Genomic DNA, 15,043 nt, shown 5'->3' on the forward strand with positions numbered 1-15,043 from the left:
TGGAGATTGGGGAACGAGAGATTGCTCCTTTGAGTTGGTGAATTCGACCATAGTTGTCAGGTACGATAACGCACGGTTCATACGATACGATACTGTACAGGAAAATAAGGTATGATATTTAAAAAATTATTATCGTACGGTCTTTTAAAAAAATACTTACAAACTTTAATATTTTCAATTTCAAAGAGAAGACAAGTTGTCACGTGACTCAAACCAAAATTCCATTAAAACCAAGTTGAAAACATACATAGATGTTAAGCTAAAGCCTAAGTCATACAATGCGAGGCGCTCTAGGCACATGTAGCCGTAGTAGTAAGTACAAAGAGTGGTGCACAAAAGAGGGAGGCTAGAGGGTTGGGGCTAGAATCTAAATGGAGAAGTGATCACTATCAAAATAAGAGCTCTCGCTAGGATCATGATTCATCTCCATCAGAAGAGTGCCCATTGAAGCGCTTGCAGAAGTCACCCTCGCTAAGGATGTTGGCCTCGTCATCAAACTTAGGCTTTCTAAGCTCTAGGCAATTGGAGCATCCTCATTTGCAAGAGCAGAGGAGGAACTACCGGAACCTCATCATGTGTTCTAAAAAATTACTTATAAACTTAGGTATTTCCAATTTCAAGATATGGAGTATTTTAAAAAGGAGGGAAGCATCATAGTACAGAGGAAAGCTCAAACAGCCATAGACAAGCAAAAACAAGACCATTACTTCCAAAAAATAATAATTTTTTTAAATAATTTTTTCGGAATAAAAAAGTCACAAAAAAATTTCTTGAAAAAATCCATACGAGTTCGTACGGTATTCCGTGCGATATGTTGCCGTACGTCGTACGGAGACAACTATGGATACGACACCAACATTATTTAAGGATTTGACTTGGAGCATGGACCAAGGTCACCGCGGAAACGTTTCACTATCGAAACGAAACGATGCTGAAACGATTTATTTGGAACAAAACGTTTCAACACCAGGTAGGTGGACAATGAAACGTTGGACCGAAACGATCATAAACATAAAATGTGAAGGTACTGGCCAATAGTTATAAGATGATATTAGCATATTTATCATCAGTAAACAAAGAAGACGTACAAAAGAGAAGAGAAAAGAACAAATAGGATGAAGGAAAGAGAAAGAATTATAAAAGCTAAAAAGCACACAAAATCACAACCTTTTTTCCCACATGAAACGATATGGTTTCAATGTGCACATGAAACGTTTCACACTGAACGTGAAACGAGTTTCAAAGCCACTGAAACGAGTTTCATGGTGACCATGGCATGGACAGAGAGACATGATTATGTTATTTGGACTTATGGGGCTGTTTTGTCTCGCCCATTTATGATTATTATAATTGGATCGGCGGCTTTGCCTCACCCATTTATTTGGGACAAGATTTTGATACTGGTACTATGGAAACTTATTTAGTCTCACCCATTTATTTGGAACATGGGTTCTTTCAGTTATATTGGATTTTTTAGATTGTCTAATCTCACCCACTAAATTCATTATTATACTTGGATATATGGCTTGAAGCTCAAAATTGCAGACAACTTTTAAGAAGTTGGGGAGGATGTCACCAGTCTGGACATTTCTCAATATCAAAGGAGTATGGTGAACTTAAGGGTGTCTAAATATTTGGAAAGTACAAGCTTTGGGAATGGGGGATTATCCTTGAATAGAAAGGATCACACTCCAAAAATCTAGGAGGGTTACTATTTTTGGACAACCCCGAAAGGAAATTCCATTCGCGTCATTATGTTCGTAAGCTAGGCAAATGGGGGGACTTGCTGAGCACCTTTGACAGAACATCTACCAGTTAGGATATTTTAGAGGTGAAGTTTATGGGAGGAACCATCTCTTAAATTGGGACATGTGGCAAGACAATGAATCAAAGTGAGACAAGTCGTCTCACACTTGTCACCTCAGCTCTCCACTTGTCATTATAGCCTTGACTTTCCATTTTTTTACTCATGGGAGCCCCAAATCTATAAATTGGAGCCCTCTCTCTTCGTTTAGAGAGACTCTCTTTCTGCAGACTAGCCTCTACTATGATGGTTGCTTGCATTCTTGTCTACAACACTTTATGGAGAGTTCATACGCTCCTTCACTCTTCACAAAGATTTCTCTACTACTTTAGCCTCTTGATGGTTGTACCAGGGTATACAGTCTTTGCACCTACAGTACCAGATTCTGTGCCTATTGTTTTGAGGACTGTATCTACTGTACCAGCCCATGTACTTGCTGTACTAGCTGAATGGAGGATTGTACCGGCTGATTTGAGGGATGTATCTACTGTACCAGCACATGTATTTGTTGTACCGACTGAATGGAGAGCTGTATCTATTGTACCAGCCCATGTACTTGCTGTACCAACTGAATGGAGGGCTGTACCTGCAGTTTCAGATGTTGTACCTATTGTGCCAGCCCAAGTTATTGATGTATTGGACAGGCTGTACCAACTCTATTGCATGAAGACCCGTGGTTTTTGGGGAAGAATCCGTACCCACATGGAGGTATATGGATTATATTGCTGGCTCGACATTTCTACACCGTGTACCGGCCGGACTTTATGGTTGCCTCGTGCTGGGTTCATTTATGGCATTTGTATCTGGAGCGCCAAATCTATAAATTGGGGAGAGGCTCTCTTTCTGCAGACTAGCCTCTACTATGATGGTTGCTTGCATTCTTGTCTACAACACTTTATGGAAAGTTCATACGCTCCTTCACTCTTCACAACTACTTTAGCCTCTTGATGGCTGTACCAAGGTATACAGTCTTTGTACCTACAGTACCAGATTCTGTGCCTATTGTTTTGAGGACTGTATCTACTGTACCAGCCCATGTACTTGCTGTACTGGCTGAATGCAGGCTGATTTGAGGGATGTATCTGCTGTACCAGCACATGTATTTGTTGTACCGACTGAATGGAGAGCTGTATCTATTGTACCAGCCCATGTACTTGCTGTACCGACTGAATGGAGGGCTGTACCTGCAGTTTCAGATGTTGTACCTATCGTACCAGCCCATGTTATTGATGTACCGGCTGAATGGGAAGTTGGACAGGCTGTACCAGCTCTATTGCATGAAGACCCGTGGTTTCCGTACCCACACAGAGGTATATGGATTATATTGCTGGCTCGGCATTTCTACACCGTGTACCGGGCGGACTTTACGGTTGCCTCGTGCTGGGCTCTATTATGGCATTTGTATCTGGATAATCCGGCATCTCTAGGAGGGAGAGTAAGGGCCTCAACGCTTGTACATGATATTTTCTCCTTGGGTAATAAATACTCCAACGGGAGGGTCGGCCCATTCCGACCTCTATGCGGTGTCAATAATTGCATATGTTTAAGGCTGTGGATTGAGGAGAAGAGCAAACACCTAGTGATATTCTTCAATAGTTTTGCTCCCTTGGTTTAATTCTAATAATTCATTCATCTTGGTTTCCAAAAATCCGAGGGGACAAAATCTCTTCCTTAAGTAAGTCTTGAGATCATTCCAGGTCTGGGTGTTCCTATCTAGCCGGTTTGTCTCACAATGATTTCTCCATGCCACTCTGGATGTTTCGACTATCTTCAGCCTTGCAAGAGCCATTTTACTCTTTTCGTTGTATCCGGGGACATCGAAGTATTCTTCCATTGCTTCAATCCACTTCTCCACAGTCTCGCCCAAGTTCTCCCCTTCACCCTTGAAGGGACCTGGCTGGGCCAATTTGAGTGTTTAATTGCATTGATGTTCAAGTGTTTTGTGAAACCCCCAAGCCCTCTAGAAGTTACAATGTCCCCATCCACAATTCATACCTGATGGTACCCACTTTTGAGGTCAATCACAAAGAGAATCATGGCTGCAAATGGAGACACACTAGAGCATATGAAACTGGATTGCAGCAATTCGTGGAGTTGACGGTCCAACTCCGTCTCCATGGCCTTGCTCCGACGAAATGGAAACTTACTTGGTTGGGGGTTCGGAACCTGGAAGAAGCTCAATTTTGTGGTCCTCTGGTCTAGATAGGGGAAGTTTGGGAGGTAGGTTATCCCAAAGAAAGATCTTCTGGAGCCGGTCATGCGCGGACTTGTAAAGCACTCGTAATTGTCTAGGTGGTCTGAACATAGATTACTGCACACTGTGCAGCTTTCCGAATCTCTCGTTTACCCTGTATATAGCTAATGACTAGAAAGTTAGGTATCCGTGGTTCACACTTAATGATCACGAGAGCCTTTGACACATTTCCGGTAATTCAAAACGTGTGCTCATCTCAATCTACGTCCGGGGTAAACTTGTGAAACCAATGGATCCCTGAGATGATGTCTGCACCTACAAGAGAGGCAACCATGAAATTGCACACAAATTTTGTGTCCTAAATGACTAATTTAGGGTAATGAGCTCAAACTTGATGCTCCTTGTCCTACATGTGCTAAATCCCTCCATTTTTTTATCCATCGAGGTCAACGAAATGCGGGCTCACCGAGCGGCTTGTTCCATGACCACGTCCTTTGTACTACCGCTATCAAACAAGACAACGACTCTCTAGCCACCTATGTAGTCAAATGTCTTGAGCAATTCATTTTACTCATACTCATGGTCATGGTTGCCCTTCTACTTATCTTCCAGATCCATGTGACAATGGTGCCCTCTATAGGAGTGGGAGCTGGAGGACTAGCGACAACCTGGGGACATAGTTTTTTCCACACGGGACCATACGGCAAACGCATACGCGTACGGAAGTATGATTGGAGTATGGTTCAGCCCCTGGGGCTGAACCATACGTGACCCTAATTTCCATGAAAAAAGACAAGAAAATATACAATTTAATTTGCACACATTTAAACTTCAGAGACACTTTAGTACTTCCAAATTCCAATTTCCAAGTTCAAACTTCCAAGTTCCAACTGGTTACTGATGTTCAAAGTTCAAAGTTCAACTTCAAAGTTCAAACAGTTCAACATGAATTTTGAAATAGTAGCTACAGCCTACTAGCTACAACAAAAATATGAAACTTCAAAGAAATAGCTACAGGGCCCAGGCTACAGCCTAGGTCCTAGGGCCCACACCAAAACATCAATGATCAAACACCAAAATGCATCACAAATGATGACTCATAAAGTAGCTGCAGCCTGCCCAGTGCCCACTACCCAGTGCCACTGGCTAGCATGTTCAAGTCTCAGGCTGCAGCCTGCATGTCACACACATGATGCATCCTCATCATCCACATACTGAAGGCTGGTCATCCTCATCCTCATCCTCATCAATGCCAGCAACTTCCTCTTCCTCCTCATCCTCATCCTCCTCATCCTCATCATCCTCAGCAGAGTCTTCACTAACATCCTCGGTTGCCTCTTCGCCATGGGACTCGAAAGGAGTGGAGCTACTTGAAGCTGCAGCACCACCCATCCTTCCTGCAACAAAAGGAGCTGTAATCTCCTCGTCTCTCTCTGTAGTCTCCTGCAAAGCAAGCAGCCTGTCATCATCCTTCTCCTTGTTGATCATTTCCAAGGTAATCTCTATCTTTTCAAATCCCCTTTCCTTGATTTTGGAGATGAGACGCAAATTAGTGTGGATGTACACTAATTTCTCCGTATTCTTAGGAAGCAACCTGTTTCTTCTTTTGGTATGGATAAGAGAGAATGTGCTCCAATTCCTCTCACAAGGAGAAGCACATGTGCCCTGCGAGAGCACTCGAAGAGCCAATTGCTGCAATTTTGGTGTGTGTGCCCCAAATGTCTCCCACCATTTCACCCCTTGATGCATCCTCTTTTGATCCTTTGCAATGGCACGAGCAAATGTGCCTGCCATTGACTTATAAATATCCAGCTCATCACATAATATGCCCTGCTTTTCAACATCAAACTTTGTGAATCGCTCCATAACATCCATCAGCCCATCATGTACCTCCTCGTCAGAATCAGGATTTTTCTCTCTCCAAATAGGATGGAGAACAAAAGCAGCTGCATGCAATGGAGAGTGCATCATATCCCACCTATTAACACACAAGGCTTTGATGTCTGCCAACTTAGAGGACTCAACCCCTTCTACACTTTGTATCTTCTCCACCATTCGATCAGTAAGCTCATACACAAGCCCCATGGTGGCCCCTTCCCTGTCAGCAAGGCGACGAAGGATCTTCAAAATAGGTGCACAAATCTTCACAATGACCCTAGCATCCTCCCAAAATGAAGAGCCCAAAACAATAGAAGACACCTCTTGTGCTTTCACAGTGCGTGACACCTTCTTCCTGCAATATTCATCACTGACAAGCATGCGGCGCAATCCATTGTATACCCTCTCATCCAACAAGTTTGCTAACATGATAAACATGTAGGCAAACCGAGTCTGTGCAGGTTTCACCAATTCCTTTTTGCTGAAAATCCTATACAATGCCAACACAGTGTGCTTCCGTGTAACAAATGTCACAACCTTAGTGGCATGTGCCAACACTGGCTTCACCCATGCAAGCTGTCCAATGTCCTCAAATAGGAGGTCAAGGCAATGGCATGTACACCTAGTGTAGAAAATATGGGGCCACTCTTGCTCCACTAATTCTCCTGCTCGCACACAATTAGAGGCATTGTCCATACATACCTGCACCACATTATCAGGGCCAACAACTTGAATTGCACCCTTCAATATCTCAAAAATGTACTCCCCTGACTTGTACTGCCCACTTGTATCCACTGCCTTCAAAAACACAGAGCCATATATGCATGACACCATCACATTGATGATAGGCCGACGTCGAGTGTCAGACCAACCATCACACACAATGCTGCAACCATATTTTTTCCACTTCTCTTGAAGGTCTAGCAACTCCTGCTCTATGCAAACCACTTCATTATTTAACTCCGTAGTACGCAAAGCTCTGTATGTTGGAGGCTTAAAGGTAGGTCCAACTTTCCCAATCGCCTGAACCATGTCCAAAAAATAAGGACTCCTCACCTTCCAATGAGGAATGTCCTCTGCAAAGAAAAAACGACGGAGAGCAATGTATGCATCTTTTCTTGCCTGTGACTCCCATGCTGCAGCCAAAGCTCCCTTGGACACCTTTTGTTTCTTTTGCAAAGGCTGACCTGATGATGCACTTGCACTTGCAGCCCCCAAATCAACAAATTCTGCCCCCTCTGCATCAATATTTACATAACTAGCAGCCCCCAAATCAGCCACCTTTGCATCAACCATTGCTTTCAAATCAATCACCTCCGCCTTTGCATGCAACCTTCGGCAAGCATCTGTGACATTTTGGGGTGGATTGGTACACTTGTCAACCCCCAAGCCGGACAACCCAAGCATGTGCGCCCTTATACGGAGCGGTCCTCCATCCCATTTTTGATGCGGGCAATACTTGCATTTGCATGTGTATTGTCCCTTTCCCAAGGGCTTGACTGCGTCCACAAACTCCCATTCAGCTGCACGCTTTCTTCCCATTTGGGCAAGTGAAGATTGTGGTCTGGAGTCCTGGACTCTGTATGCACAAAGAGAGGACAATTGAGTCAAGAAACAAATCAACTTCGATAGAAATTATAGAATATGAAGGCTGAAATCATGAACATTGAAATGTAGAGAACTTGAAAGTTGAAAGTTGAGGGAGACACAGTCACACAGACAGAGAATTCTCTGTAGAGTCCCGAGACATAGTTTGGGAGCTTTGGGCAAGTGAAGAGAGCAAAATTCAGGCCCAGGGACCAGCCCTCGTGCGTGGGAGTTGTGGTTGCAACTTGCAACGTGCAAGGAGCTGCGTTTCAACGCACGTCTCCTTCAACTTCCAAGCCTTCAGCTTTGGTGATTGCCCATGGGAAGGATGATGAGAGGGCCAGCCACCAACACGCACTTGCCTGAAGAATGAGGACTTGGATAGTAGGACCGTAGGAGGTGGAGGCTGTGGCTGCAGCCTGCAAGGCTACAACTTCAATCGTCGAGAGCGGCACCTTTGTCGAGAAGCGCACCCACAGATGACAGCCACACGACGTACGACTCCAGCCAGAATTGTTTAACACAACTTTATCGGGCACGCCGTTTTTTTCCCCAAAAAAGGCCACGTCTGAAACTGTTTTCCATACGCGTATGATATCCAACGTATCATACGTCTGGAATCTTCAATCGGACGCGTCCGGTTCCAACTATGCCTGGGGAGTCAATGTGGGAGGCTAGCTCACCACAGAAGTTGTCAAGGCTGGGGCGGTGGTTTGTGAAACTCGCGGCGGGTGCTCGAAGGACTAGGGCCTTTGACACACTTGTTGATACCATCAATGCATATTAAAACATTTAAACATGGCCACAGCCTTAACACATCCATCATTACTTTGCATAAAACATAAACGTTGGACAAAACATCCACAAATGCTGAAAATGGAGCTTACACATGTGACACCACATAGAGGCCGGAATGGGCCAAAACCCCCCCCCCTCCCCACCCCCCCCTCCCCCTGATAATCCGGCATCTCTCGTGGGGAGAGTAAGGCCCTCAAAGCTTGTACATGATATTATTCTCCTTGGGTAAATAAAATACTCCATATACAAATGCCATAACACAGCCCAACACGAGGCTACCAAGCCGGAACACAGGCTGTAGAAATGTCGAACCAACAATATAATCCATATACCTCCGTGGGTACTAATTCTTTCCCAAAAACCACGGGTTTTCATAAAATAGAGTTGGTACAGCAAGTACAACTCTCCATTCAATCGGTACAATAAGTACAATGGCTGGTACAAGATGTACAGTGGTTGGTACAACAAGCACAGTGGTTGGTACAACAAGTACAAATGTTGGTACAGCACGTACAATGGTTGGTACAGCTGGTATAGTGGCTGATACTAGCAGGTACAACAAGTACAAGGATTGGTACAGCTAGTACAATGGCTGGTAGAGCAAGTACAACAAGTACAATGGCTAGAAATCATAATAAATAATTAAATACCCTTGCCTTTAGTATCTCTTCGCGATGGAAGCCTCCAAAACAGTCCCCAACAATCGGTATTCTTCATGGGCAGCCTTCAAGAGAGAGAGAAAGAGAGTAGCCATCGTTAGGGCAGCCTGTAACGGTAGTAGAGGCTAATGTGCAACAAGAGAGTCTCTCTTAATGAAGAGAGAGGGCTCCAATTTATAGATTTGGGCCTCCCATGAGCTAAAATGGCAAGAGAAGGCTACAATGACAAGTGGAGAGCCACACAATAGCTGGAGTGACAAGTGTGAGGCCACTTGTCTCACTTTGATCCACTTTCTTGTCTCACTTTGATCCACTTTCTGACGAGTGTGAGGCCACTTGTCTCACTTTGATCCACTGTCTTGTCACATGTCCCAACTAAGAGATGGGTTCTCCCATAATCTTTACCTCTAAAAATATCCTAACTAGTAGACATTTTGTCATAGGCACTTTGCTAACTCTTGGTATCTGCTCAATTCCAGATGTAGTCACGCGAACAGCATTTCCATCGGAGTCGGGCCAAAAATAGCAACTCTCCTAAATTTTAGGAGTGTGGTCGTTTGTATTCTGAATAATCAACCATTCCCAAAGCTTGTACTTTTCAAATATTTCGACATCCTGGAGTCCACCAGACCCCTTTCCAAATATCACATGAGAAGGTATAACACAAATGTATCCAACAATCCCCAAGAGGATTAGCAAACATTTGCATCTACATGTGAACCAAAAGTAACCCATCCATATACACAACAAAGTCATGAAGACATTTTCCTCATTGATACGACTCTGCAGTAAAACCTGTACACGAACTAACTTCTCAAAATAAACCACAACTTGCAGTTTGTCAATCGGTCACTCACTCTCACAAAGGGAAATCTATTCTCTATAACCTGAACCACACGTTCCACAACTACTAGTAAAACTACTAGTAACCTAGTGCACTCCAAGGATATTCAACTATAATCTAAGCATCCTCAACATGATGATAACTATTCAAGTATCATATGGCAATCACTAAGTGAAAATCGATAGACATCCATCATAAAAAAATCCATCAGTGAATCGGTCTTTACAATGTTCAAGGCATTCTTTCCAAGATTCTGACTCCAAGGAGTCTCCACAATATTCACGCAACATGAAGCAACATTGAACCTCAGCGTAGTGCTAGGAAACTCGATTGGATTCTCATATGTGAGAATGTTCAAAAAAATACTCCTTGAGATCTAAAACATGTGCAATTGCAACAAAGGACTGGGTACAATCTTGTTTGTGTCCACTTGAACAACAGATGAGACCATGGCCCTAAAGATTTAGAACTAAGGTTACAATCAATAATTTCAAAATAGGCAAGATCAATGACTCAACAGGAAAGTAATTACAACTATGAATAGTTTGACTATTGTCAAACCATAAGCTCTGACGAAATATCTTTGTCGATGGGTCAAGAATTGGTAAAAATTATGGACGGCCTTTTCAAGACTAAAACTAAAGTTTATCCTTTGATTTCAAGTGAGCTGTGGTGATCGGAGGGAATCTTCAAGACAATCATGTTGGCCATAGTCTCAAATGAAGATCATAGCAAAATGGATAGCAACATCCACTCTCGTGCTATCAATCCCTCATAGAATAAACAACAAATAGCATACAAACAAAGAATCCACACCAATAAGTGGTTTCACCATGGAGTTTCTACACATAAGTGTCAAAAGACACATTCCGAATATCCATTCAAAAGCGTTGGCTACAAACACCAAACTCATCAATATCATGGAAAAATCAAGCTTGAAAAGGCTCTTAAGGTTTGCCAAGCGTCACGCGTTTCTATTGTCGAAATCTACCAGTAATCATGGAAAAGACGAAAATCGTCTATTCTTTTAACGATCCCTCATCATGTCAAGGATAAAAGGAGAACTCCATATCCAAATTCCTACTACTGGGGACTCAGAATGGCACACTGCACAATTTAACTTGTTCTCAAGGTCATAGCATCTGTCACCATTTGGCCACCCAATTGGTCCACCCATGCTTTCTCATCATGTATGTACATTGGACTGGTGTCCATGGCAGTTGTATATGCCGGGGATTGATGCCACTCATGTGATACTGTGGACTTGGCTTTCCGCTGGGACTTGTCTGAAACCGGCCTCTGGTAGAAACCAAAGTGTGGTAGACTAGCAGTCACCCTTCCACTTGTAGTCCAAATAAGAAACAAAATTAACTAGAGCTAGAGTGCCCCAAAACTGAAATGAAATCGACACCTGTTGGCCCCAAAGCTTGGCGCCCCTTTCGGTATTTCTTTATTCAAATTCAAAGAGAAGTGAAACTGAGTACAACAAAGCCAGCCAGGAGAATACACCTGTATGTCCAATCTGGCAGCCCACAAGACCTCTTAGCACAGAGGATTCACACACAGATCTGTGTGCCACAAAAGCAACACTCTGTGCTTCTCTCTGATCAACCAAGACAATTCAGCAGGGCAGCCTTGAGCACACATTTGGCATATCTCATGTACATGGTTCCACAACTCAGTTCACATATACATCCACTGTCAAATCTTTGTTTCCACCCTTTCAATCTGCCATACCCCTCCTCTCACAAGGGGCCAGATAACACAACTCTGCAGCAGAAGACATAAGCCAATGGAAAGAAAGAAAGATGGACAAGTTCAGAGCTTACCAATTCAATGCGTCATTTCTGCACTCGTGGGACCGATCGTACCAGTGTGTACTTGCCAAAAACTGTCTGTACTTCTCTCCCTGCAACCGCTTGACTGATGCACCAACTAGGCTCTGATAAAGCACTGCCTGCAGCTGGAGATGCACCGCCCACTACTGTTCAGGTCTGAACAGAACTGAAACCAGCTGTACCTGTCCGTACAGGTCAGTAAAACCCTTCTGTACCTGTCCGTACAGTCTCTGCAGCCGCCTGTACCGTACAGGTCAGTACCTGCACAGCAGCCGCCTGCTGTCTGTTCCTGCCAGCGCAGCCTAAATCAGCGCCACCTGAACCTGTACCTGTCCGTACACCTGTACCTGCAGTCGTAGAGCAGCCACGTGGGTTGTACCTGCAGCTGTTGACTGTACCTACCTGGGCCGCTTGAATCTACCAACCGTCTGCACTCTAGTCGTCAGCGCCGCGTGCATCCACAGCCGTCACTTGCTCTGTACGGCCTGCAGTCTTTGGGTCTGTACGGCCAGTACTCTACGGCCTGTCTAAAGGCAGTTCTGTACACAGCCAAACACCAGCAGCTAGCAACTATGCATTCGACTCACGCTTCCCTTCTCTTCCACGCCTGAAGCTTGCACGCTTCCCCAAAAAAGCGCGAGAGAGAGAGAGAGAAAGAGAGAGATGAGAGAGGCGTGTAACTCCAAAAGTGAAGTTGCCCCTCTCTCCAAAAATATCCTAAGGCCCTTACTTTAATATTTATTAAAGTTTCCTAGGGCCACTTAGGCCTAGGGACCACCCATGGTTCAAACATTAAAAATATTAATGTCCTTGGTCCCCCTTCACACTTGAGGATGTCCACACATCATACCATTTGTCCGGGCACCCCAAATATGAATCATTTAATATTTATTTTGCTCAACAACCACCATGCCCACACTTGTGCTGTTCCATTTTCACAAGGTCATGACATATCCCCCCTCTTGAAAAATGGCAAGCGTCCTCGATTGCAATCTGGTGATATAGCAAAATAGCCAAAGTGAAATATACAATATGGCAAGATCAGCGTCCCAATCTCTCTAAGCCATGCACATGTAACAACATTCACTGCAAACCAATGGTGTAGTAGTAGTCTAAGTTGTATACCACTGTGAACCATACACAACCACAACATCCAATGTGACTGGTACATATATATCACAGAAGTCCCATAAACAGATGTACTGTCAGCCATCAGTACCTTCGGGTGAGACAAAAACTGCACCAAGCGACCTCTAGATGTCATCTGAGCCTGTCTGTATCAAGGGAGTGGAGGTGCTACCCCCCTCTTGAGCATCACGCAATGCTCCAGACCCATGCTCTGCTGAACCTGAATGAGCCAAAACAAGAGTCGGCTCCAACTCAAAGGCATCGAGATAAAGCTGCAAAACCTGAGGTGAATCTGTTAAGTCACCTTCCTCCATCCACTTCGCATCCATCGCTGAATAGTTCTTGAACTTCACAAGATAGCGACGGGAAACTTTACCTCGTACCTTTCTTTTCTTATGTGCCAGTATCTGCTCTGGAATAAGAACCTCATCAAGTTCCTCAACTTCCGGCTGAGCCTCATCTTATACACCCTCAAGCACATCTCCATGGAAAGGTCTAAGGAGACTCACATGAAATGCATTGTGAATCCTCCAGTGATCTGGTAGCTTCAATCGATAGGCCACCTCACCAATCTTTTCCAATACCTGAAAAGGTCCATAATAGCGCATGCTCAACTTAGGGAATAAGCGCTCTTTACCCTTTATCTTCTTGAGCCTTGCCTTTTCAAATCGCAAAAGAACCCAATCACCCAATGCAAACTCTAAAGCACGTCTGTGACGGTCTGTGGCTTTCTTTTGCTTTTGCTGAGTTTTCTGGAGTGCCAACTTAACTCGCCGATAAGCTTCATCCATGTTTTCCACATACTGATCATCAAAGATCTTATCCTTTGTGTGCAAAATGGGTGGTACCTTCTTCCCTCCTTCCACAATCTCAAAAGGCGCCTTGCCCGTCGAGGTATGGACAGTGTTGTTATATGCAAACTCCACCAAAGGAAGATACTTTTCCCATTGTTGCTTGTGCTCTGACACATAACACTTAAGAAGATCTAACACTGTAGAGTTAGCCTCTTCCGATTGACCATTTGTTTGTGGATGAAATGAAGATGAAAACTTGAGAGTTGTACCCATGTTGTCAAACAACCCTCTCCAAAATAAACTCGTCATCCGTGGATCACGGTCACTAATGATAGACGTAGGCAAGCCATGATACTTGACGATGTTCGCCATGAACAACTTCACCATATGATCAACTTTGATCGTCTTACACACGGGAATGAAATGAGCCTACTTACTGAACCTGCATATGATAGTCCAATGCCATCATTCCCCGTTTGTGTACGTGGAAGATCAAATATAAAATCCATGGCAATGCTCTCCCAAGGTCTATCTGGAATAGGTAAAGGTTGTAATAACCCTGGTGTCTTTTGACGGTCAAGCTTTACCTTCTGACATACGATGCATTGCCTAACAAAGACATCAACATCTCTTCTCTCAAGGTTGGCCAATAAAAGAAAGTCTCCACTGCTTTTACCGTGGCGTCTATTCCTCGATGACCTGCATACGGTGGAGCATGACTTTCAATCATAACCTTGAAGCGCAATTGCCTGGTAACACACAGTCTATCATGCATCAACAAAAACCCATCTCTGAGAGTATAGTGCTCATGCCGCTGACCCTCAGACATCTGATCATACAACCTTTCAAAGTCCTCATCATGGGCATACTGCTCTTTCATTTCATCAAGCTCATGATGATAAGCAAGTGAAACTGCAGAAACCTGTGGCTTGCATGACAAAGCATCTGCCACAACATTCTTTTTGCCTTCCACATGCACAATCTGGAAATGGAACATAGACAAAAAGTTTGCCCATCACATATGCCTCTGAAAGCTTAGTTTGCGTGAGGAAATAACGCAAGGTCTGATGATCTGTCTGCACAGTGAAATCAGCCCCAAGCAAATAGTGTTTCCATGTAGAAAGAGCATGAATTACAGCCAACATCCTTTCTCATAAACCTGTAAATGCTTCTCGGCATCTTGCAATATTCGACTCTCATAGGCTATCACATGTCCTTCCTGCATGAGAACTGTCCCAATGCTATTTCCACATGCATCACATTGGACAACAAAAGCCTTTCGGAGGTCCGGTAATACCAATACTGGGTCCGAAGTAAGCTTTTCTTTAAGCTTTTTAAAGGCTGTAATTTCCTGATCAGCCCATCTAAACGAAGTTGCCTTCTTTGTTAAGGCATGAAGGGGCAAAGCAATTTCAGCAAAATACCGTATGTACCGCCTGTAATAGGAACACAATCCCAAAAAACTGCGTACATCATGCATGGTTCTCAAATCTGGCCAATTAAGAATTGCTTCCATCTT

The 15,043-nt window shown here is 43.9% G+C and overlaps 2 protein-coding genes across 2 annotated transcripts in view; both read right to left on the minus strand.

The window, feature by feature from the left end:
• LOC147619235 (uncharacterized) overlaps positions 1-15,043 on the minus strand; it is a 63,090-nt gene that overhangs the window by 17,071 nt on the left and 30,976 nt on the right. The window lies entirely within an intron of this gene.
• On the minus strand, positions 4,679-7,198 carry LOC147619236 (uncharacterized). The gene has a single exon (XM_086772881.1). It carries the CDS (start codon positions 7,170-7,172, stop codon positions 5,202-5,204), a length of 1,971 nt encoding a protein of 656 aa, XP_086629007.1. The 5' UTR covers positions 7,173-7,198; the 3' UTR covers positions 4,679-5,201.

Source organism: Cibotium barometz, chromosome 33 (genome assembly GCF_041138505.1).
Source record: "Cibotium barometz isolate CiBa-2024 chromosome 33, ASM4113850v1, whole genome shotgun sequence".
NCBI classification, from domain to species: Eukaryota; Viridiplantae; Streptophyta; class Polypodiopsida; order Cyatheales; family Cibotiaceae; genus Cibotium; species Cibotium barometz.